The sequence below is a fragment of the Netta rufina genome (assembly GCF_964035555.1).
Source record: "Netta rufina genome assembly, chromosome: W".
NCBI classification, from domain to species: Eukaryota; Metazoa; Chordata; class Aves; order Anseriformes; family Anatidae; genus Netta; species Netta rufina.
The window spans coordinates 12,889,045-12,915,696 of NC_140139.1; the positions used below are offsets into that span (position 1 = coordinate 12,889,045).

At 40.3% G+C, this 26,652-nt stretch overlaps 1 protein-coding gene across 3 annotated transcripts; it reads right to left on the bottom strand.

Moving 5' to 3' along the window:
- LOC311220823 (mesoderm induction early response protein 3) lies at positions 1 to 26,652 on the bottom strand. 3 transcript variants are annotated; one of them, XM_084304440.1, is made up of 14 exons: positions 26,606 to 26,652; positions 25,833 to 25,857; positions 23,352 to 23,497; positions 21,876 to 22,010; positions 19,505 to 19,625; positions 17,716 to 17,801; positions 17,429 to 17,501; positions 12,933 to 13,084; positions 11,443 to 11,524; positions 11,182 to 11,276; positions 4,242 to 4,369; positions 3,898 to 4,043; positions 3,333 to 3,811; positions 1 to 3,175 (listed from the first exon to the last, which is right to left on the bottom strand). In XM_084304440.1, exons 1-13 carry the CDS (start codon positions 26,612 to 26,614, stop codon positions 3,354 to 3,356), a joined length of 1,656 nt encoding a protein of 551 aa, XP_084160566.1. In that variant the 5' UTR covers positions 26,615 to 26,652; the 3' UTR covers positions 1 to 3,175; positions 3,333 to 3,353. The 3 variants fall into 3 exon arrangements, with proteins under 3 accessions (XP_084160566.1, XP_084160567.1, XP_084160565.1); XM_084304441.1 differs by having other exon boundaries at positions 1 to 3,811; positions 11,182 to 11,273; XM_084304439.1 differs by having other exon boundaries at positions 1 to 3,811.

Here is a 26,652-nt window from a genome sequence, read left to right on the forward strand (position 1 = left end):
ACAAATATTAAAACCAATGCAACAACAGCAACTTCCCTCTTGAACATCTGTTACTAAAACATGTTCTGATTGTCAATAAATTTATTGTTATGCACAGGGTACTTACTTTGAATCGAGAATAACTGGAATCTGTTTTATTAAGAGGACTCTAACCATACTATCAATTGTAAAATACAATAGGTATTTTCCTTTTTCAAATGAAAAATAGGAATAAAAAAATAGTAACCTTGTCATTATTTTATAAATTACTGTATTTAGTTTTGCCATCAGTAGATAATGTGTTTGTAGTCCTGGACAAATGATGTCCCTCTTGGTCAGTTTATCCATTAGTTTACATTCAAAGTTGAAATATTCACTAGAGACTTTGGTTAAATTAAGAAGCATCACTATGTTCTATTGGATCTGAAGTTTTCATACATTTTTTCTCTCTGTTTTAAAAATAATAAAAAAAAAGGAAGCAATTGCACAATTCATTGACCTAATTGTACACAATTTAGTATTCTTCAAATAGTATTGTACATCCTTCAAATAAATTCAGTAGTTTGACCATGACAAGAGGAAAACTAAACATTTGAAAATATAGCATGAGAAGACTTAACAAAAGTAAAAGTATTGCTATAATCACAGCACCAGTTACACTTCTAAATGAATCAACTATCCTCTTCAGATTCCCTGTACATAAAAAAGAATACATTTACCAACACTGCAATTGCCCATTATGGATTTTTGGTTTGTTTGTATGGGAAAAAAGCATGGCAAAGGACAAAGAATTCATCACAGTTTGTTATAAGAATTGTGCTTCACCAAGGCAATATAATTTCTTCATATGCTTGCAATTCAGTTATCTTCATGCTGACTTTTAAAACACAATTCTATTAAAAAAAATGGTAACAAGTTCTCCATTTAAATGTTTAAATTGAGAGAAAAATAAGTCCAACTTTTAAAAGAAAAAAACAATAAATAGCTATTTTACATGGATAAAGTCATAGTGGTACAAAATTTATGAACGTCACATTGAGCATGCACAGAAATGTTACTACACACAGAAGTAGTCAGTAAATAGTGAAATAGGTAACTAAAAAGATATGAAGAATTTACATATTTACAAAACCTTGCAAATTATTGCCTCATTTTCACAAGGAATTCAAAGTAAACAATATCAGCTAGCTAGACAACAGGTTAAATAAGATCAGCATTTTTAAATTTATTAGACTAGCTGAAATTCATTTTTCTCTCATATCATTTTTCTGAATTATTTTGGTCAAAAGTCATTATTAAATAACTAAAGTGTCCATTCAACTTGCTGACAACCTAAACCTTAGACAAGTCTGTCTACATTAAGATCCCAGCAATGCATAGATAAACCGAATATATTACTGCATCAGTTAATGAGAATGGGCATATTCATTTAAGTGCAACTGGTATAATCAGTCATATTAGTATAATGATTTTTTTTGTAATACACACCAGCCACTCATTGTAAACCCACAGATAAACTTGAATGTATAATAATAAATGATTATGGCCAATATTTTACAAAACTACATAAAATGTGTTGATTCATAAACAAAAGAAAAAAGGTAGAGTTCAGCACAAAACAGCAACAAGAAGCTGACAACTTGGCTAAAAAAAGGCCAGAGTACAACAGGGTCAAGGCTACCCATTATTTACTGTGTACTTACTAGAATTACATATATCAGATGTATAAGTTAAGAACTGATTACAAATTTATCTCTATTTATGTCCCCTGTGCTAAACTAATTTATTTTTAATATAGTAAAGGTGCTATTGTGTAAACACTTCAAAGTAATATTCATTACCATGCTGTAAAGAAAACTTCATGCTCTCCATCTAAAATTCAGGATGTCAATGCAGTTCACAGTATGCATAATAAATACCCTCTTCCCTTTCAAATATTAAGGCCACTACTTTCTAATTACTCAGCATGACCTTGAAGCAACTATTACAAATATCAGCAACATAAATTTAATCACTTGAATAATGAAAACAAGTTAGAGTCAATTTAATTTATAATATGATCAGTGCAAAGAAAATTATGGAGAGAAAACTAATCTTATGGAAATAATGTTTAGATTCTCAGTAAAAAAATAAAAATCTGCAAGTTGTATGCTACATGTTACAAACCAATACTATGTTTGGTTCAACTCTCCCATAAGAATTAGAACAAGCGTTTGCAATACAAACTTTCTGGAACTTGCATTTTCTAACTTGCACTCAACTTTCAGAATAAAAATTTACTGAAGTTAAATAGTTACTTTTATGGTAGACGTTTTTACTCATTCTTTCATATTTGACCAAGGACTATCTAATGACTTTACTAAAAACAGATAAATGCAATCCACACTGAAGAAAAGCTTTTAAATACATACTACGTTATACTATTTCTATATAAACTATACAGTCCCTCAAAACTGTAACACTTTGAACTGCGGTGCTCCAAACATACTGCCCAAACAATTTAAGATGTCTTCCAAAAACAGACTAGCTGTAAATCCTAAACTGTGCAGACTGTAACTTTCCTAAGGCAACTGACGTTGTAGAAAGCTTAGTTACACAATTATATTACTCTTCAAAGTTGTAGACAAAACCCATCAGAATACAATAGCCTAAAATGCATCTGTTTAAGCCAGTAAGGTTAAAGTACACAGACACCTCTGGCAGTATAATTACTTATGTACGGTAGCCATGGCCTATAATTTTGTAACAGCATCCAACTGCATGTCTTCATACTTTACGCATGTTAAGTCCCTTGTGTTAGCTTCCACCAAGATGAACTTGCTGTTTTGTAAACTGAAGTGCTCTAGTTTAATATCACGAGAAGGTTCCATTAAAAAAAAAAAAAATAAAAAAATTGTATGTTTGTGCAGTTTAAGTTAAAGAAACCCATACTTGCCTTATAAGAAAAAAAAAAATGCTACATTGTGCAGGAATCAGGACTGATACCTGTAAACACTGTTATTCCACTACATTTATTACAGCAGAAGTAACAGACTAAAAAGCCACTCTGATCAGTTCAGAACTTCTGTGCTGGTTTTGAAATGGTGGCCTCTGTCTACAGGCTTTAAAAAAAATTGAAGCAGAGCTTAAAGCTGCAACACAGAGATCTCTTAGTCCCAAACTGCCAAGCATCACATGACATTTCCACATTTATGGACTGAAAAAAAAAAAAAAGAAATTACTCTTGACAAATCAAGATATAGTTCTATATATACAAAGACATCACTGATGTCATAAAGTTCAAACTTCCAGTGAAAGACTAAGCAAACCTGATAGCTCTCATCAAGTTTACTACTACTGCATAAAGTACCCACCGTTTGTTTCATTTTCCACAGTCACTCTGAGTGAAGGGCAGTATGTTGGTGAAGAGTGTGGGTGCTGATAAAGCCATTTGTCTCATTTGCAGGTAGACTGCTGAAGTCAGCCACTGAAACAGCCATTTTGGCACTTGTAATATGATGCGTGTGGTTCTCAAAGTCCACACTAAGGTTGTTTACAGAGACATCATTCATGAAAGATTCTGGGACAGCAATCCCCATTTTCAATCTCTTTGCAGGTCTGTCTGTCTCCTCACTGCACATGTTCATTGAGTTTAGCTCTGAATGATAAAAGCCAGTCTCAAATAAATTAAAACAATCACTTTCACCATTGCTAGGCAAGTTAAGCAATTCTTCTGTTCCAACAGGCACATGATTAACTGGTGCTCGGGGTAAGTTGTCCATAGGAGGAAAGGCATCATCCAGGCAGTTCACATCTGAAGCGTGGCAGACTGTAGCTACACTATTTGTCAGTGCTGGAAAAAAAAAACAACAGATGAACACAAATGTAAATGAAATAGTTTATGTAGTCACAACAAAGATCCCCCCTGCCTTGATTTACCTGTCAACTCATTGGCAGTGATAGAGTTCAGAATGCTTAGCTGTTGATCAGGAATGGTTTCTGTTCGACTATTAGATGTTAAGGCTGAAGAATGTACTGCTCCACCAAGGGCTTCTGTTTCATCTACCAAACGATCCATGTAGTCCCTAAAATAATATTACACCTATAATGGGTTATTTAAAATAAAAATGAAATCAAGGCCTAAAATGATGATGGATTAAATTTCAGTTGTCATAGCCACTGCAGCATTACACTGCAATGGTGAGAGGAGGAAGTGGGCAAGGGGAAGTCTTCTACGTTTAAGATTTGAAACAGAAAACACATTCTAAGAACATTTTACTTACGTAACTCCTGGATGATGGTTATATCTCTTCTTTCCAAATCTTGTTTGCTGAGCAAAGTAATCATAACGTTCTGACTTTTTCCATATGTAATAGAAAGCCACACACTCAGCAACTGTTCTGGTTCTTACCTAAAAGAAGGCAAGAAGAACTGACAAGACTTATGTTTTGTCATTTCTCCAATTCCCGTATACCTGCAATATTGTTAGCTTTACTACTCTAGAATCTGGAACAAACCAATTCAATTAAGACATTTATAAGACATAAGAGATATACAGTTTCAAATAGCTGTTACATCTATTCTACTGTATTACATTGTTGTTTTTTTGTTGTTGAATAAATTGAAACTCCATATTGGAAACATTTCAGTTCATAAATTATAACATTTTTTTAAACTGTAAGACAGACTCTCTTAAAATAGAAAAAGCTCATTAGATTAATGACCTAAAAAAAGTGAAGCAGAAAAGACTCAGGGTACTCATTCCTTTTGGGAAAGTCAGAAACTGCCAAGGCTTTGACAGCAGACATGCACAGCAGAATCACAGAATGGCCAAGGTAGGAAGGGACCTCTGAAGATCATAGACTCATTAAGGTTGGAAAAGACCTCCAAGATCATCTGGTCCAACCACCCCCCTACCACCAATATCACCTACTAAACCACGTACCTAAGCACCACATCCAACCTTTCCTTAAACACCCCCAGGGAAGGTGACTCCACCACCTCCCTGGACAACCTGTTCCAATGCCTAACTACTCTTTCTGAGAAGAAATTTCTCCTGATTTCCAACCTAAACTTCCCCTGGCACAACTTGAGGCCACTGAGGGACCCTCCTCTAAGGGAAGTCTGCTGCCTTCCTGGGGCCCGGGTTAAGGACGTCACCAGGAGACTTCCAAGCTTGGTTTGACCCTCAGACTATTACCCATTACTAGTCCTACATCTGGAAGGAGAAGGGGCAACATGTAGCCTGAGAGCAATCAAAAGGGACTTCAAGGAATGTGGACAGATGATCAGAAACTTGAGTGCACAAGTCATCTTCTCTTCCATTCTCTGTACTGACAGCGACAGGAACAGAAGGGTAGCGTCCATTAACACGTTGCTCCATGGTTGGTGTCATCGCCAAAATTTCAGGTTCTTTGGCAACAGGAAGCCTTACATGGCACCAGGCTTGCTGACATCAGACAGAATTCATCTTTCCCAAAGAGGGAAGAGGGTCCTTGGTCATGAGCTGGCAGGGCTCACTGATCATGTTTTTAAACTAGATTCAATGAAGGAGGGGGATATCATCAGGGATGCTGGCGATAAGGTACAGGATGACATGCCATCCCACTTACGCCAGCTGAACACCACAGCCGACAAAGGATGCCTAGAGCCTAGAGAGGGAACAGAGCTTAACAGGAGAGCTACCGCAGGCCCACATGGACAAGTTATAGTTGCCCCATCCAGAAAGGCAGACGCATTGGGAGCCCAACTCAAATGCCTATGTAAACACATGCAGAATAGGGAATAAACAAGGGGAACTGGAAATACGCATGCAGTTGCGGGGCTATCACAGAATCACAGAATTTCTAGGTTGGAAGAGACCTCAAGATGATCGAGTCCAACCTCTGACCTAACACTAACAGTCCCCACTAAACCATATCCCTAAGCTCTACATCTAAACGTCTTTTGAAGACTTCCAGGGATGGTGACTCCACCACTTCCCTGGGCAGCCTGTTGCAGTGCCTCACAACCCTTTCGGTAAAGAAGTTCTTCCTAACATCTAACCTAAAACTCCCCTGGCTCAACTTAAGCCCATTCCCCCTCGTCCTGTCACCAGGCACGTGGGAGAACAGACCAACCCCCACCCCGCTACAGCCTCCCTTGAGGTACCTATAGAGAGCGATAAGGTCGCCCCTGAGCCTCCTCTTGTCCAGGCTGAACAAGCCCAGCTCCCTCAGCCGCTCCTCGTAGGACTTGTTCTCCAGGCCCCTCACCAGCTTCGTCGCCCTTCTCTGCACCCGCTCAAGCACCTCGATGTCCTTCTTGTAGCGAGGGGCCCAAAACTGAACACAGTACTCGAGGTGTGGCCTCACCAGAGCCGAGTACAGGGGGACGATCACCTCCCTAGCCCTGCTGGTCACACTGTTAAATGCTATGATCTCATCGCAATTACTGAAACCTGATGGGACAGCTCTCATGACTGAAATGTGGCCATGGACAGCTTTGTGCTTTTTACGAAGGACAGGCCAGGAAGGTGAGGTGGTGAAGTTACTCTTTATGTGAGCAAGCAACTGGAAGCTCTGCAGCTCTGCATAGGGGGGGGATGAAGTGCAAGTCAAGAGCCTATAGGTGAGGATTAAAGGGCAGGCCAACAGGGGTGACATCTTGGTGGGTGTTTACTACAGGCCACCAGATCAGGAAAAGGAAGTGGATGAGGCCTTCTACAGGCAGCTGCAAGTTGCCTCACGTCTGCAGGCCCTGGTTCTTATGGGGGACTTTAACCACCCCGATATTTGATGGGAAGACAACACAGCTCAGAACAAAACAGTCCAGGAGTTTACTGCAGAACACTGAGGATAACTTCTTGACGCAGGTGGTAGGTGAACCAACAAGGAGAGGGGCATTGCTGGACCCAGTACTAACAAACAGAGATGGTCTAGTTGGAAACGTGAAGGCTGAGGGCAGTCTTGGCTGCAGTGATCACGAGATGTTGGAGTTCAAGATCCTGCAAGGAGGAAGCAGGGCAAAAAGTAGAACCGCAACCCTGGATTTCAAGAGAGCTAACTTTGACCTCTTCAGGGACCTAATTGGAGGAATCCCCTGGGCCGGGGCCCTCGAGGGAAAGGGGCCCCGGGAGATTTGGCTAATATTCAAGCACTACTTCCTCCAAGCTCAGGATCAGTGCATACCTACGAGAAAGAAGTCAAGCAAAGGGGGGCAGGAGACCTGTGTGGATGGACAAGAAGCTCTTGGGAAAACTTACACAGAAGAAGAAAGCACATATGATGTGGACAAAAGGACAGACCACTTGGGTGTAATATAGGAACACTGTCACAGAATGCAGGGATGCAGTGAGGAAGGCCAAGGCCTGGTTAGAATTAAATTTAGCAAGAGACATCAAGGACAACAAGAAGGGCTTATTCAAATACATCAGAAGCAAAAGGAAGACCAGGGAAAATGCGGGTGCACTGCTAAGTGAGGTGGGTGCCTTAGTGACAGCAGATACAGAGAAAGCAGAGTTACTCAATGCCTTCTTTACATCAGTCTTCACTGCTAAGATCAGCCCTCAGGAATCTCAGACCCTGGAGACAAGAGAGGAAGTCTGGAGAAAGGACTAAGGCTAAGGCTAGGCCCATACACTACCGAGCCCAGAAACAAGAGAGAGAACCTGGAGAAAGGACTTTCCCCTGGTTGAAGAGGATTAGGTTAGAGGTTATTTAGGCAAGCAAGACACCCACAAATCTACAGGCCCCGATGGGATGCACCCACGGGTGCTGAGGGAGTTGGCAGATATGACTGCTGGGCTGCTTTCTACCATCTATCAGCAGTCATAGTCATCTGGGGAGGTCCTGGATGACTGGAGACTTGCTAATATGATGCCCATCTATAAGAAGGGTCATAAGGAAGACCCAGGGAACTATAGTCCTGTCAGCCTAGACCCTAGACCCATAACTGAAAAGAGACTGGCTCCATCCTCTCGACACCCTCCCCTCAGAAATTTATATACATTAACGAGGTCTCCCCTCAGTGTTCTCTTTTCCAGGATAAACATGCCCAGTTCTCTTAGCCTGTCCTCATATGACAGGTGCTCCAGTCCTCTAATCACCTTAGTAGCCCTCCTCTGGACTCTCTCCAGTAGTTCCATGTCCCTCTTGTGCTGGGGAGCCCAGAACTGAACACAATACTCCAGGTGTGGCCTCACCAGGGCTGAGTAGAGGGGGAGGATCACCTCCCTTGATCTACTGGCAACACTCTTCTGAATGCAGCCCAGGATACCATTGGCCTTCTTGGCCACAAGGGCACAGTGCTGACTCGTCGTCAGCCTGCTGTCCACCAGGACTCCCAGGTCTCTCTCTGCAGAGTCGCTCTCCAGCAGGTCAGATCCCAGCTTGTACTGGTGCATGGGGTTATTCCTCCCTAGGTGCAGGACACTGCACTTGCCTTTGTTGAACTTCATGAGGTTCCTCTCAGACCAACCCTCCAGCCTGTCAAGGTCCCTCTGAATGGCAGAACAGCCCTCTGGGGTATCAGACACTCCTTGAGCTTTGTGCCATCAGCAAACCTGCTGAGGGTGCACTTCGTTCCATCGTCTGGGTCATTGATGAATAGGTTGAACAACACTGGACCCAGTACTGACTCCTGGGGGACACTGATAGTACAGGCCTCCAACTAGACACTGCACCACTGATCACAATCCTCTTTGTTCTGCCATCCAGACAGTTCTCAATCCACCCCACTGTCCACTCATCTAGCCCGCACTTCCTGAGCTTGCCTATGATGATGCTATGGGAGACAGTGTCAAAAGCCTTGCTGAAGTCAAAGTAAACTACATCCACAGCTCTCCCCTCATCTACCCAGCCAGTCATCTCATAACAGAAGGCTATCAGATGGGTTAAACATGATTTCCGCTTGATGAATCTATGCTGACTACTCGTGATCACCTTCTTATCTTCCACGTGCTTGGAGATGACCTCCAAGATGAGCTGTTCCATGATGTTCCATCTTTTCAGGGATGGAGGAGGTGAGGCTGACTGGCCTGTAGTTGCTTAGGTGCTCCTTTTTGCCCTTTTTGAAGACTCGTGTAACACTGGCTTTCTTCTGCTCCTCAGGCACCTCTCCTGTTCTACACAGCCTTTCAAAGATGATGGAGAGCGACCTAGCAATAACATCGGCCAGCTCCCTCAGCACCTGTGGGTGCATTCCATTAGGGTCCATGGATTTGTGGATGTCAAGTTTGCTTAAACGATCTCTGACTCAATCCTCCTCGGCCAAGGGAAAGTCCTCCTTTCTTTGGACTTCCTCTCTTGTCTCCAAGGGTCTGAGATTGCTGAGGGCTGATATCAGCAATGAAGACGGAAGCAAAAAACGGCATTCAGCAACTCTGCCTTCTCCCTATCCTTTGTCACCATAGCACCCACCCCATTCAGCAGTGAGCCAACATTTTCTTCGGTCTTCCTTTTTCTACTGATGTATTTGAAGAAGCCCTTCTTGATGCCCTTGATATCCCTTGCCAGATCTAATTCAAAACGGGCCTTGGCTTTCCTTGTCACATCCCTGCATACTCTGACAGTATCCCTATATTCCTCTTAAGTGGCCCGTCCATTTTTCCACATGCTGTAAATTTCCTCCTTCTGTTTGAGTTTTGCCAGGAGCTTCCTGCTCATCCATGCAGGTCTCCTGCCCTTTTTGCTTGCCTTCTTACTCATAGGGATGCACCGACCTTGAGTTTGGAGGAAGTGATGCTTGAACATTGACCAGCTGTCTTGGACCCCCTTCAGTAAAAATTGTTGTCTTGAAGGTATTAAGGACTTAAGAGACTCATTTTGATCTGTTAACTGTTCATCTTTTTCACCCCCCAAAATGGACATTGCTATGCAAAGTCAGCTTCTTGGAGAAAAATCTGTTACATCTACCTATATTCTTATAAAATATACAATTTTTTGGATGCAGAAACATTTCAAATCATCATCAGCCCACAGTTCCCATTTAAGTTTCACTATATACTAGAATATAAAACTCCATCCTGATATAGTATGTCAGTAAACTATACTTGAGCTTGATCAAACTTACAGAAGCATCAGAGGCAAATCCAAAACACCTTGGGCATAGTAATAACCCTTGCTAGTTTATACAGGAACATACCAGGCAGGGGAGAAAACAAATATATGTCCATATGCACCACCTAGTATCCAAAGTCTCAGCTAATGCTTTGCAGTACAGTGATGAGGAAGCATCTGTCGTTAAATTTCTCCATGCACTAAATCTTGACTAGCCGATACTTTCCATATACAAGTGACGTCAGTTTATGTTGGGTCCCTGACGTCTCTGATGTTTTACCTACTTGGATAAAAACGACTGGATTTCTTCGACAAATTCTAGTCCATAGTGACAGATACTCCAAATCGTGTGCTTTGTTGCATGTTGGATTTTTTTTTTTATTATATATATTTTTAAATGATTTCTTTGCATCTCTCTGGGCAGTTATTATTTATTGGTAAGGTCCATTTAAAATTTGAACTGCCCAAACATTTATCATAGGACAAGTTAAGCCAGGTATTGAGCAGGACTAGTCAACTATCGTTCAACAGCAACTACGACACTGTAGTTTACCTGAAATATGACAAATACACCAGTCTCCTAAAGAAAACAAAAAACCCTCAAGATGCTATCAAAACATAAAGGAAACACACATAAAATTTGGAAGTGTCCAATACTATCAACTGTACCAAGTGATACATATTTTTGATCAAAAAATATCCAATCCTTATTCTTCAGGCACAGAGGAATGAATCGGAAGCAATCCAGATCAAGATTAGAACTTCTTCGTTAGCCAGAAAACAAAGTCCTGATCAATGCCTATAGCACTTTCTTCTGAAAACACAAATACGCTAAACCTGTTTCTGTACAACTACACCCTCCTGTTGATAAAATTAAGTAAAGAAGCATTTTCCCTTCCTACAGCCGCAGCACGAAGTACTATACTAGGCAAGGCAAACATTTAAACTAAAATAAAATATAAGTGCATAAATGGAAGTGATGCCAATTTAAGTCAATTTCAGAGATAACACACTGATTCATCTGCCTTTTCAAATGACATCTGAGATAAAGTTAACACAAAAACACCAAGCTGGTTCTAGTATGTTGATTATTATTTCACTCTTCTGCGTGACTTTGGACAAACATATTGCTCTTACAGATTTTCGGCATCTACCAATTCTTCCATTTAACTGTAAAAACACTAACCTTGTTTTTCCGTATGAGATGGAAGTCTTTTCCATAAATCAGAAGTGCATGTTCAAAGCTTCTGCATTCTTCTTCTGTCCATGCTGTCATCTCTTCTGACAATAACAAGAACAGCACGATAAGTGTATTTTCACTCAATAAACTATTACAGAGAATAAAAAGTGTTGCTAACACACAAATATCCAAATGCATCAAAAAAACAATAGGCCAGGCAGGTTTTTTCAAACACACATTTCTGAAAAACTCAGGTACTCTTCTTACCCTGAGATGCCTTTCCATTTGAACAGTATCTCTCAATTGCTTCTTTAACGTTATGGCTACTCTTGAGAAGTTCATACAGCGCCTATAAAATAAAAGAAGTCTTTGTAAAAGAGTCAAAGACTGCAAATATCCAATCTAAACAACTGAAACTAGCCTTTCAGCGAGCGCACCTCATATAAAAATAATTATCTTTATACACGATAAAAAAAACAGCCAAAAGCAAAACCATCTAAAAGTTGAGGCAAGGTTTGATTAAACAAATATGAAATATTACATACAATTATTAAAAAAAGGCTAGATTTGTCAAGAGCATGGCAATCAGAAACATCACAGAACACAACACTGCCAACATTCAAATATTCATAATTTTAAACATGTTCTTTAAAGAGTTGCAATCAATGGCTAGATGTCCAGGTGCAGACCAGCAATAAGTGGCATTCCTCAAGGATTGGTGCTATTTAACATCTTTGTTGGCAAAACAGACAGCAGGATCGAGTGCACCCTCATCAAGTTTGCCGATGACACCAAGCTATGTGGTGCAATTGACCCACTGGAGGAAAGGGATGCCATCCAGAGAGACCTGGACAGGCTTGAGAGGTGGGCCTGTGCAAACCTCATTAGAAGTTCAACAAGGCCAAGTGCAAGGTCCTGCATCTGAGTTGAGGCAATCCCAAGCACAAATACAGGCTGGGTGGAGAATGGAGTAAGGGCAGTTTTGAGGAGAATGACTTGAGTGTCTTGGTTGACAAGAAGCTTGACATGAGCTGGTAATGCGTTCACAGCCGAGAATGCCAACCACACCCTGGGCTGTATCAAATGAATCGTGTCCAGCAGGTTAAGGGAGGTGATACTCCTCCTCTATTCTGCTTTCATGAGACCCCACCTGGAGTACTGTGTTTGGATCTGGGGCCCCCAGCACAAGAAGGGCATGGACCTATTAGAAGGAATCCAGGAGGGTCATGAAGATGATCAGAGGGGTAGAGCACCTCTCCTACAAAGACAGGCTGAGAGAGTTGGGGTTGTTCAGCCTGAAGAAGAGAAGATGTCAGGGAGACCTTATAGCAGATTACCTGTACCTAAAGAGGGCCTACAGGAAAGCTGGAGGGGGAGACTGTCAGGAAGCGTAGTGACAGGAGAATGGTTAATGGCTTTGAACTAAAAGAGAGTAGATTTGGGTTAGATATTAGGAGGAAAATCTTTACTATGACGGTGGTGAGGCACTGGAACAGGTTGCCCAGAGAAGTTGTGGATGCCCCATCCCTGGAAGCATTCAAAGTCAGGTTGGATGGGGTTTTGGGCAACCAGGTCTAGCGGAAGGTGTCCCTGCCCATGGCAGGGGGTTTGGAATTAGATGATCTTTAATAGAATGGTTTGGGTTGGAAGGGACCTTATTCTATGAAAATTACCAATAAGATCCTGACCCCAATCATATCTAATGAGGAAAAAAAAGAAATGGAGTAGTCACAAATGGTACAGGATATAAAACATACTTGCTCATTGTCCCTTGTATATAGCCCTTCAGGAATTCTGCCAATTATTTCTTCATTTCCTGTTCTTAAGGAGGTTTCAAAAAGGTATTCTTTAACTTTACTTTCTGAAATCACACCAGGTTTCCAAAGTAAATGGTCTTCATTTTCATAGGCTGCTAAAACAGAAATCCATTAACAACAGGTGTGACATTTTAAAGACTGTAACATAAAAAGCTATCTCACGGACAAAGAACAGGAACACAGAAGAAATGAAATCAAATATCATCATGCTACTTGTGAATTGCAGCTCACTTTTTGCCCAAAAGCCTCAGTTAAGAGACAGACTCTACAGCATGGTATGGTGAAGAGATTCAGGTTCCATGAGGACGAGATAAGGGACTAAACTCTTCAGGCAGCTTGTTGACTGCTAGATGATTCAAGTCAAATTACGTATATGTACACATCATCTTTGTATAAGCAAACTAGCAAATACGCTCAGTTTTATTCATCTGTTTTCAACAAATAATCTATAGTTTACAATAAAAGAGTGTAGGGTATTACTTTCATATTTTAAGTATTGCGTGTCATGGAAAAAAAAAAAAAAGAGGTGGTTGCTAAATGGTCATTTTCAATTAAAATTTGCCAAAACTTACCTTACCAAAATGGAATCTAGATCTTAATTCTGCAATTTCTTTTTCTGTTCATTAACAACCAAATGTTGTTTACAACTTGTGCATTGCACATTTTACAAGCAAACAGGATGTTTAGTCTTCCTTCATAGTACACTAAAGTCATGTATGCACCTCTTAAGTATCTTATTTGACAGACAATATATTGGTCATATACAAGAGTTGCCCTGAAACTTTGTCAGTCTGTGCACACACTTGAATTCTAGATTAAACTATAAATCTTATTTTATTCAATAGATATGATTAACATTGCATATAAGGTTTCATGTAATCTCTTGGCAATGCAAAATTGAAATTATTCAGTCCAAACACACACAAGCATAATGGTTGGCACAGTAGAAGAGGCAAAGAAGATTCTCAAACATCTCATAAAACTGCAGGAAAGAATATTAAGCAAAAGTGAAGAATAAAATTACATCTACTGAAAAAGTGTTGTTATGGCTTAAGAAAAAGCTTTCAGACAGCTTAAGGAAGTTTTCAAACAGACATGTTATAAGTATAAGGTTTATAGAAGAACTAAATGGCCATCTATCACAACTCCAGTAGCTTGGACTATGCAGCAGAAATATAAACACGTTTGCCAACGCCACCTCTTCAGGGAGTATAGAAGAGGCTTTCACAGATTCACATTACGTAGAAGTGGATGATTTCTGAATTCCTGCAGTGTAATTCCAAATCCTAAATCATGTTTTTCTCAGTACATGCAGTGTTCCAGAGTACCTCCACCCATACAGCCAGGTCCAGTGCCTCTGAGCACTGCTGACACCCAGCTTCAACCTCTTTTATTAACCAAGATAATCCAGTATTTCTTGCTGGAGTCCATGCCTGATATTCTCAAGAGGAGTTCCTTGGGCTCTTCAATCTGAGAGCTGGCCAAGAGCTTTGCTGGCCAAGCCAGCAAACAAAACTCATACTGGTTCTCTCTAGCACTAACTCTTTCCTGGTCATCCCCTGGTTATTCTCTAGTTCTTGGCTAATAAAAAGTCAAAAAGTATAAATAGTAAAAGGACTATGCAGAAAAATCTTATTTTTATTCCTCCATTTCTTACGACTAGTAAGCATCATGCCTGAATCTTAGAAAACAGTAAACTGCTCTAGGTCTCAAACAACACAACAGATGTCCACTTGCTAATGCTTCCAGCTCTATAGTAAATATTCTTCTCTATAGCAAAGGAACGTTCTTCCAAAAGCTGTCGGTAATGGTGAAAAGACTTCATATGCTTCACTAGAATAACATTCCCATGAAACACTGCAATTTCAACACAAGTAATTAACAGAATATTAATAACTTAGAAAAAAACCAGAATGCTCTTCATTTATTAAAATATCACCCAAAACGTTCCTTTAACTTCACAACTGATTCACCCATAAGCAAATTTCTTTCAATATTTTTTTGAATCACACAATTCTATGTGCTATAATTTTATCATAGTGAAGACTTTTAAAGATACCAAATAAAAATCAAGTTATTTTTTCTATTCTAGCACAATCTCAGTTTTTAACTTGAACTTACACGGGAATTATACTTAAAACATCTCATTTTGTAAAAGACAAAACGTATCAATACCTACACCTTCTACTCATGCTATGGAAACTGAAAATAGTTTATTGCATTATGTTTTCCATAAGCAAATGTTATTATGAATATATTAACGGTAAGAGGATTGCCAAGAAGAATCTCCAACCTTTACTGGATGCAGAGGGGAACACAACTACAAGGATAATGAAAAGGCTGAGGTTCTTAATGCCTTCTTTACATCTGTCTTTACTAGCCAGACCACTTATCTTCTGAGTACTCAGCCTCCCAACCTGGAAGCCTGGGACGGGGAGCAGAAGAACACCCCCTCCCCCCCCCCCACACACACACAAGTTCAGGTGGAAACAGACCTGCTGCTACACCTGGACTGTCACAAGTCCATGGGGCCAGAGGGGATCCACCCAAGGGTGCTGAGGGAGCTGGCGGATGCAATTGCCAAGCTGCTTTCCATCATCAGCGGTCATGGTCATCCAGAGATGTCCCAGATGGCTGAAGACTCACTAATGTGACGCCCATCTATAAGAAGGGTCATAAGGAGGAACCAAGGAACCACAGGCCTGTCAGCTTGACCTCGGTGCCAGGAAAGATGATGGAGCAGGTCATCTTGAATGCAATCACACAGCATATGTGGGACAACCAGGGAAACAGGCCCAGTCAGTAAGGGTTCGTGAAAGGCAAGTCCTGCCTGACCAACCTCATCTCCTTCTATAAACAGGTGACCCACCTGGTGGATGAGGGAAAGGCTGTTGATGTAGTCTACCTAGACTTCAGCAAGGCCTTTGACACGATCTCCCACAGTATTCTCCTGGAGAAGCTGGCAGCCCATAGCTCGGACAGGTACACTCTGTGCTGGGTTAAAAACTGGCTGGACAGCTGGGCCCAGAGAGTGGTGGTGAATGGAGTGAAATCCAGCTGGCGACCAGTCACCAGCTGGATTATTCCCCAGGGGTCAGTGTAGGGGCCCATCCTCTTCAATATCTTTATTGATGATTTGGATGAGGGAGTGGAGCGCACCCTCAGTAAGTTTGCAGATGACACCAAGTTGGGGGGAAGTGTCGATCTGCCGGAGGGTAGGAAGGCCCTGCAGAGGGACCCGGACAGGTTGGGTTGATGGACAGAGGCCAGTGGGATGAGGTTCAACATGGCTAAGTGCCGGGTCCTGCACTTCAGTCACAACAACCCTATGCAACACTACAGGCTTAAGGCAGAGTGACTCGAAAGCTGTGCAGAGGAAAAGTATCTGGGGGTATTGATCAGTGCTCACCTGAACATGAGCCGGCAGTGTGCCCAGGTGGCCCAGAAAGCTAATGGCATCCTGGCTTGTATCAGGAACAGTGTAACCAGCAGGACCAGGGAGGTGATCATCCCCTTGTACACTGCTCTGATGAGGCCGTACCTCGAGTACTACGATTAGTTTTGGGCCCCTCACTACAAAAAGGACATGGAGACCCTGGAGCATACCTAGAGAAAGGCTACGAAGCTGGTGAAGGGTCTGGAACACAAGTCTTAGGAGGAGCGGCTGAGGAAAGTGGGGTTGTTTAGTCTGGAGAATAGGAGGCTCAGGGGAGACCTTTTTGCTCCCTACAGCTACCTGAACAGATGTTGTGGGGAGCTGGGAGTCAGCCTCTTCTCACAGATAACCAGTGATAGGACTATAGGGAACAGCCTCAAGTTGTGACAGGGGAGGTTTAGGTTGAAAATTAGGAGACATTTCTTCTCAGAAAGAGTAGTCAGGCATTGGAACAGGTTGCCAAGGGAGGTGGTGGAGTCACCATCCCTGAGTGTTTAAGTAAAGGTTTGACTTGGTGCTTAGGGACATGGTTTAGTGGGTGACATTATTAGTAGGGGGATAGATGGACCAGATGATCTTGGAGGTCTTTTCCAACCTTAATGATTCTATATACATTTTGCAGCCCATACGGTTTTACTAAAAACAAACAAACAAAAAAACCAACACATTTTGAAGATCTTCAATGTCAACTAAGTTACACACTCATGGCCCACTTATGACACTTATGATACTCTGAGGAGACCCACTGTTTGTTGCCTCCTAAGATTATTAAATACTTCATAATTAACACTGTAATCCACACTCCTATGTCTTTTTGTGTATGTCTTCTCAAAGTCGTAGAATCACATTTCTGAGAAATAATTATGCGGTTGCATCACTCAGTTTTCTAGTATTTTTAAGGTCTGATTTTCACTAACCCATTGACCTTACCTTAAAAATTTAAATAATGTTTTTCCATCAACTGCTACATATAAGAAGTAAAACAAATTGAAGAACTTACCCTTTTCATCATCACTGTATTTGCCAAGGTAAGGGGGAATCTCAGCCTGATACTGTGAACCAACCATTATTTCCTGAAGACGTAACAAAAAACACAGAAGAAAAATATTAGCCTAACATATTTTTCACATGGAAGCATTAAAAAAAGACATTTACTTGGCTTTCAGCAGAGAATTCCAGAATTAAGGTACTATTTTAGATACATACTGTAAATATTAATGCATTTCTTTCTTAATAGTAAAGTTGTTTTTTTATCTGTTTTTGTTTGCTTTAAGAAATAGTTATTACCTTTCTCAAATCTTCAGATGAATTACCACTGTCTGCCTCTACATCTTCAACATCTGATTCTTTATCTCCATCACATGCAGTGTTCGCTTCAGACACAAAAAAGTTTGTTTTTAGCTAGGAAGCATTTTTAGTTTAAACATCACTACAAGAAATTGCTGGGTATCTTTTACTTTTGAAAAGAGCACCTGCTTTTATTCAGGGAGACACTGATCATGAGTTTGTTGATCTACACATCTATCAAACTATAGCATCAAGTCAGAAAGCACTGGTACTTGTATACTGCAGAACTGAAACATTTATGCAACTAAGACAACCTATTGCGTTTCTAACAGACAAAAGGAAATAAAATTATTTTATCTTTTTTTCCCGCCCCCTCCCCTTCAATGAATGATTATACATTACAGAAAAGGTACGAGAAAACAATACTTTGAGGGCTACAACCTAGTCAATCACAAAAAGCAATGTTGAAGGCAAGTCTTTATTACCTACCAAAGCTTTTAATTGGAAGTTTTGATGGATATTCAAAACATTCTTTTAAACAAGGCTGCCTCAACATAGAGTCTAGATACAGCAGCAACATACAAAATAGAATAAGCGAAAGACAGCTCATCGCTTACTCTTTTTAGTCTTTAATTTTTTTTCCCCTTGGGAAGAAAGACAGCAGAACACTCCATGTAACTCAAAGACAGTACTTTACAGAACTACTCATATTTTAGAATATGGAACACTGTGGTACTGTGTTCTGAAGTAATTCTATTTTTATAGATGTATAATCACTGGTAGAATGGAATCTACTGTTAAACTAAAGTTAAAGTTACATTGTATTCTCAAACTATAACACACTCAAAAGTGGGGTTGCAATTTTATCTTCATCACACCAAGCTAGAGTTGTCAACATCAGAGACAATATCCAAGAACGTATAGACTGAGGCTCTTCTGTAGTCATTACTACTATTACCAGTCTCTCTTTGCTGTTAGAAGTAGCAGGCAAGAAGCTAAAACAAACTTATGAAATAACAATATGCAATTATTTTTCCAAATAATATATTATTTTATTAAATTTGGATTAAGTGTTATAAATACTTAACTTAAAAATTAACATTATCTTAATATTAGAGAAACACACAAGGAATGGAAAAAAAGATGAAACTTCCAACAGCAGAGAAAACTGACATTTCCCTTCCTGAAACGGTGGATATTTGATTTTAAGATGTCCAACTAAACATTCTAATAGAGAAAGAGTAACATTCTGATAGAAAACCATGGTAGCTGAAAACAAACATGACTATTTCTTAATCCTGAGCAAAATGAGGGGCTAATCATTTCTCCATAAAAGTTGCCACACTTTCAGTGTCATATTCATTAACAGTTCACAAGCAACATTTAAGTGCCAGCAAATTTGGGGTTTGCTTAATTTAAAAAGGGCATCAACATTTATTTTTTTTTAAATCTCTTTCAATTTGAATGTCTTCACTACACAATCAGCAATGCACAAGGAACTACAACTGCAGGTAACTGAGGCAGCACATCACCTTTATCATCCTTTTTCTCTAGAAGAAACAAACGACTTTGTGGTGCTTAGCTGCCTGCAAGGTTAAACCACAAAAAGGTCTTTCAAGTAATCATTACTAACAACCAAAGACAACATTCATGTTCAATACCCCCCAAAGCACTGTTTCTCAACTCCCAGAAAAGTCAGCAGTACTTTACAATTTTGATATTTTAAGCTAGGATGTTGTATATAATGTCAGGACTGTTTTGAGTACTGTTATAAAATTAGTTTTCCTACATCTTAATGGCCGAGGAAAGAAGTCTGTAGCCTCATGTGAAGTAACTGATGGTGTCAAGTCATCTGCAGAGGACTGTGTTTCTTCATCATCACCTGACAAGAGGTCTTTAGCTATTTCCTCCTGTATCATTTGAAAAATAAATAAAAATTAAAACCTCAGAATGTTTATTAAGTATAGACCAATGAGCATTTAGATTCAGCAAATTATAAGTCCCATTAAATAAAATGAATTATTTTACCGTAAGTAATTTTAGTAGACCGTATTCCCTTAATTAAAAAGGGGGTTGGCTCCTCCTAAATCTGAGGACAAATATAGCCATTAATTTCAGAGTTGAACGCAGGGGTTCATTTCCCCTGTCTTCCGTTAAAATGAAGTCAACAAAAAGTAACCTCTGCAACTATCAACCTCAGGTGTTCCTCCAACTGCTTCCAATGAAAAACACCAATGGAAATTGCCTCAAAACTTTAGAATTTTGTTATTCTTTACATCATAGATACACTGAAGGTTTAAGAGGCTGTTACCCCTTAAACTCCGGAAAAAGAAAATAGAACAGCCAGGCATTTTTGTAGGCTTTTGCTAAGGACAGTTACAGAAAACGGACAACCGGTTATCTTCCCAAAATACACAAAATTAAGTTTTCATAGACTAAAAAAAAGAAAAAAAAGGAAAACAGAAAAAGCTCACTTCCTCCACCAGCAGATGTTTGAATACCTCTGTATAAAAGTTAGGGAGCAAAAGAACTGTATTAGACAACAAGTCGACTACATTTTTGTAGCCTCAACAATTGTGAACCCTAATGAAAATCAGATGTGCAGAGCCATCATTATACTCAACTTTCTGTGGAATTTACCATTACATCACTCACAGAAAAAGTTTTTTTTTAAAAAAAAGAAACAGCATATGTTTACTACATACAAATTTTAGGATCCAAACTACTAGCTACATATGTCTTACAGCCAAAAAAAACAGATTAAAACTTCGGAATTTGATATTAGCCTGCAAATCACAGAAGCTGAAGGGTGTGTGGTGTTTGGTTTTTTTGTTCTTAGGTGTGTTTTCCCCCCCTCCAACAGGATTTTTTTTTTTTTTTTTTAATATAGAATCATAGAATGGTTTGGGTTGGAAGGGGCCTTAAAGATCATCTAATTCCAACCCCCCCCACCCCCCCCCCTTGCCATGGCAGGGACACCTTCTGCTAGACCTGGTTGCTCAAAACCCCATCCAACTTGGCCTTGAATGCTTCCAGGGATGAGGAATCCACAACTGCTCTGGACTTGTTCTAATAGGTCTATGTCCTTCTTGTGCTGGGGGCCTCAGCTGAACACAGTACTCCAGGTGGGGTCTCACGAAAGCAGAATACAGGAGAAGAATCACTTCACTCGACCTGCTGGCAATGCTTCTTTTGATGCAGCCCAGGATACGGTTGGTTTTCTGGGCTGCAAGTACATATTGCCAGCTCACATTGAGTTTTTCATCAACCAGCACCCCCAGGTCCTTCTCCTCAGAACTGCTCTCAATGCATTCTCTATCCAGCCTGCATTTGTGCTTCAGATTACTCTGGCACAGATGCAGGATTTTGCACTTGGCCTTGTTCAACTTGTCATGAGGTTTGCACAGTCCCACCTCTCAAGCCTATCCAGGTCCCCCTCCGGATGGCTTCCCTCCAGAGCGTCAACCGCACCACACAGCTTGGCGTCATCAGCAAACTTGCTGAGACTGCACTCAATTCCACTGTCCATGTCACCAACAAAGATGTTAAATAGCGCCGGTCTCAATACTGACCCCTGAGAAATACCACTCCTCACTGATCTCTACTTGAGCATTAAGCTGTTGACTGTAACTCTTTGAGTGCGACCATCCAGCCAACAAATGCAACAACCGTGTGTGCTGCAATCTCTTTCTAAATGATATACATCAGAAAGAAACATTCCAAAGTATTCAGGAGAGTCTTTTCAAGTCATCCACAGTTTTGGTATATAACACGTATGTTGGAAGCCCAAATTATTATTTCTGGACATTGCATACATTAAAATATAGATCTTTTCAGGAAAATTCCACCTCAAAAAAAAAAAAGTCTACAGTTCTTTGGATGTGTTTTAGAACAACTGTTAATTTAGTAATTTCTCATTTGTAGTAATATAGTGCCACTGAAGTCGCTCTGCATTTTTAAGTGCAATAAGAATAATTAGAATCAGATCCTCAATGTCCTTGAAAATGAAAGAATTCATAATAATATAGTAATTCTTGATTGTACATTGAAATTGACAAAGATATGCATTTTGTAACATTAAGAGATAGGGAAATATTATTTGAAGTCACCTGGATTTTTGCTTTCAATCTGTAATACGGGGAAAAATGGTTCCAACTTACTTTATCTAGAGTCATATCTGGAAGTTCATCTGCAAGTTCACTTGGAGAGCTATCTGTGCTAGAACCTGCCATAACTGGAATCGTGGTTTCATAGCCATAGAATGCCAGTAAGTCTTCCAATGGCATGTTTCCTTCCTAACACAAGAGGATTTACAAACATTTCAACATATTGCCAAACACTTGTAAACAGTTCAGGCCTAAAAGGATAAGACATATTTTGGGGAAAAGAAAAAAAAAAAGTAAAAAACAAAGAAAAACTTTATTGAAATCAGGAAACTTGAATCAAGGTTTAAAATATTTTCAGGCACAAGACTGAAATGATTCATCACCATCTCTCTTGGCATATAATGAAGTCCCATTAAGCTATTCAAGAAAACTGTTTGCTAGATGAAAATAAACAGTAATTGATTATTAAATATTTGCTCCTTATCTGATTCATACTGTACAGCATGATTTGCCTGTATTTCTTCAAGACAACAGAAGAACAACCACCCCCCTACAAGAGAGAATTGCAGAAAAACTTGAAGATTTTAGTCCTATATAATTACAACTGCATGTGTGCATTCAAAAACCCACAAAAGTAAACCAAAACGGCAACTTTTTATTATTTCCATCTCCTGCACAAAATACTTTATAATGACTGCTGAGACAGTAATAGGAGAACAGCTAATGGAAAAAAAAAAAAAACAATAGAAAGGCTGGATTTATAATGATCAAAAACTGTTGGAAAAAAAAAAAAAAAAGAAGTGATTTTTCTAAATATGTTTGCATCCTAAGACAATAAAACAACAAACTGCAGAGATTTTTTTAGTTACCTGATTCAAGCCATCAAAGAATTAGAAACATTTTCTGATATTTATACCTTTAAAAGTTAAATTACCTTCAAAAATTTATTGTTGGACTTGTATACTGATTAAATTACTTGTTTTCTTTAGTCTTAGTCCTGCAAAGACTTTTCACAATGGGTAAACATAAACTGATGTCCAAGTCTTTCCAGGATCAGGACCTAAAGTAATAGAGTGTTTAAGATGAGTAGCTCCAGTTCATTTCTGGATTGGAAAAATAACAACTGACCAACAGAATGAAATACAGCTGTCATTTAATAGTACTCAAAATGTGCAATTTCAACTTATTACTGACTTACAAAAATTAGAAGAGATATTAGATAATACAACTCTAAAAGCAGCTTCAGTAATTTCTCCTTCAAAGTGAAAGCATTATTAAATAAAAAAGAACCTGAACTTAACACAGCACTAATATATTTGAAAAGCTAAATTCCACCTTTTTGTGAGGATGCACTGCTATACCCTAACTGAAACTGATTATATTGTATTTATTTTTTTAATAAAAAAGTTGTAAAGGCATTTTGCAAGAAACTACAATATACAATACTGACTAAAGAACGCATTGACCATTATTTTCAGTAAAAGAGGTACAACACATACGGACATTTAGAAGAGGGTGAGTCACTCTTACCTTTTCTAAATCTTCAATTTCAGAGCTGAAATTTTTGCTTTCTTCCATCATTTCCTCTTCTTCGAGAGTTTGCTCATCATCGTAATCATGTACCAGCATTTCAGCAGAAGGGTCAAAGTCATGATCCTCAGATGATAAAGAGCCAACTATTAAAAAGAAAAATCTGAGTAATTTCTTTCTACACCAACATATGAAGTTACATCATAGAAAAAAAATAAGGTTACATGAATTCTTTTACATACAGGGAACTCTCAATGGAATAACTGGAACAAACTCCTAACTACCTGACAAATATAGCTGTTTTAGCTGGCCTTCCCTTTTCATATCTATAAGTAATATGCATAGTTTTCTCTCTTGCAGTATAAATACTTGAAAGAACTACCTAAACTACTGAAACAAAGTTTCAATAAGTACAATCCCAAATGAGCATTTTACTGGATAAAAGATTGTTCAAAATATACTTGAAATCATCATTAAGGTACAAAGCACACGTCACAAGATTTCAGATGCCGCAAGCATGCCGGTTGTACCTTACAAATCAAGGGTCTCTGACTCTTGAATGACTTATATGATAATTAGCCTAGTTTTTCACTAGTAAATGGCTAACATAGCTTATAAATCAACTTCTAACTAACACCAAAATAAAGTGAGACACACTTCAGGTTAGTTAAGCTAGTTTTAATAAAGCATCTGATCTGCAAGGCTAAACTCTTAGCACTTGATGTAGAAAGAAAGAAAAAATATGGCAGTGTCTCAAGAAATATAGAGGAAAATATATTGGAAATAAAATGCTTCTAATGGATCACATTAATTAACAAATCATTGTGACAGCTCTATGGTCCAAGACACGTTTTCATTATTCAAGAGGATACTCATAAAATAATAACTATTTTTTGATGGCTTAAGTGCATTTTGTCAACTGTTAGAAAGTTATCATTAGATTCAGCATTTTTGTTTAACATAAACTTTGTCCATTTAGATTAAGACAATACTATGCAAGTTCACAATACCATACCATAAGGAAACATTCAGGCCAAAAATATTTTTATTCACATGCTATTCATATTATAGTCTCGTGGATCTCTCAGCATTGCTTATAATGCTACTCCAATCACAATAATTACTTTGCACACAATTTTTCTGCTGTTGCCTATTACATCCTGATCCTACAGCTTTTCAAGAACTGTCAACTGTCTTAATCACTGTCCTGGTTTCAGTTAGGACAGAGTTAATCTTCCTCCTAGTAGCTGGTAGGGTGCTACGCTTTGGCTTAAGATGAGAAGAGTGCTGATAACACCCCGATGTTTTAATTGTTGCAGAGCAGTGCTTACACCAAGCCAAGGACGTTTCAGCTTCTCACTCTGTCCTGCCAACGGGCAGGCTGGGGGTGCAGCAAGAGCTGGGAGGGGACAGACCCAGGACAGTTGACCCAAGCTGGCCAAAGGGGTATTCCATACTATCTGACGTCATGCTAAACAATATATAGGGGTGGCTAGCTGGGGTGGGGCGGCCAGCTGCTCAGGGATAGGCTGGGCATTGGTCAGCAGGTGGTGAGCAATTGCATTGTGCATCACTTGTTTCATACACGCTATTATTAGTAGTACTATTATTATTATTTTCCTGTCTTAATAAACTGTCTCTATCTCAACTCACAGGCTTCACTTTCCATTTCTCTCCCCCATCCCAGAGAGGGAGGGGGGAGGGTGAGCGAACAGCTGTGTGGTGTTTAGCTGCCAACCGGGTTAAACCACAACAATCACACACACACAAATGTGCTCAAGATTATCGTTTCTAATCGCTGTTCTAACTCATTTTATGTTTGAATAACTGAAGTAGAAGGTCTATACAACTCACAGACTTTAGATAAAAATAAGTCCCACTTGGTGGCTCTGAACACTCAATATCCAATTTAAAACCATACTCAAGTAAAACAAGCTCATTGAAATTAGTAAGAGTAAAGAAGAAAAACAGCTAACACAGAAAGCAGTTATGCAGAAACAAATGCACTCCCCAGATACTTATTAATGAGTAGCCCTATTGATGTTAAATACACGTGTGTAAATGAAGATATTCCAAAGAACCTTAACCGTGGTTCAAGCCTTAACAACTGCATGTCACTATGATTTTAAATGTTTTCTGATACTATTAAGAAGTCACACAAGCCTATAGTTACCAGCAAGAGAAGCAGTCTCTCTTTCTTCAGACTACATGGCTTTACTGAGATGCTGACTTAAAAGCACTACAAGACTGATTTCATTTTGAACTCCAAGCAGCCAATTACTAACTGCAACTGGAGTTAAGGAAAGAACTCCACAACATACTTCTTTTTCTTTTAAAAATCAGGCAGGCAATCAGTTACATGAATGCAAAGCATTAGAAAAGCTACGAGGCAAGAGGGGATATTTGTAGAAAGGAGCAGGAGGGAGACCACAGCGTGTGGGTGGCAGGCAGCGTGTTGGGCAGTAGCTGGCAAGAACGAACCTGGGCTCGAACTCCCAAAGGAAGCCTGCGGGGAGAGGAGAGATCGAGGTGAAGCATCTCACTCTGCAGCAAGTAGGATTCACTATTTTATGTTCCCCCTTCCCTTCATCACCGGAGCTTCCTCTTTCTCCCACCGTCCCCCTTCTGCCACTCTACTCCTCCACTCGCACGGGTCACCAGCCTCAACCTCAACCACAGCCCCCGCCTCCCATCCCACTCACCCCTCCATCCCGTTCACCCCCTTCCCGTTCCTCTTTCCCTCGCCCACCTCTTGCCTACCTCTTGCTCCCATTCCCTCCTCCCTTGGCAAAAGCTCCCCAGGAGCCGCGCCCGGCCCGGCCCGGCGCTCCCGCTCGTTCACTCCGTCCCCGACGGGACAGGACAGAGGCAGGCAGAGACAGAGGCAGACGGACCGACCGCAGCCTCTTCCCCGCTCCCAGCCAAGGGCTCGCTCCTCCTCCTCCCTCCCACCAGGCATTTCTCCATCGCCCGTGCTGCGACGTCGCCGCTGGCCTGTCCCGTGCCCCGGCCGCGCCCCTATCCGCGCTCGGCTGTGGCCTGTCGGCCGCTCACAATCTACAAACCAGGCACCCACTGTGCGGCCTACTCGCACGGGCTCCCACTGCCCTGACGCCAGCGACTCAGCCGTCCACCCCGTCGCTCAGCTGCCCCGCCGCTCTGCCAGCCCCCTGCGCCACCCTGGTGACGCCTTACGGGGTGAGCACAGGGGGGCCGACCGAACCCCAACACCTCATCCCACTTTCCCCGCTCACCTCCGCCATATTGGGACGATCAGACTGAGCAACAGCGCTACGCCAGT

Coding starts and splice junctions, on each gene's coding strand:
- LOC311220823 (XM_084304440.1), bottom strand. Junction 23,498..25,832: donor CTTTGGGAGTTCGAGCCCAG/GTTCGTTCTTGC, acceptor TCTTTTTAATAG/TTGGCTCTTTATCATCTGAG. Junction 4,044..4,241: donor AACCATCATCCAGGAGTTAC/GTAAGTAAAATG, acceptor ATATTATTTTAG/GGACTACATGGATCGTTTGG.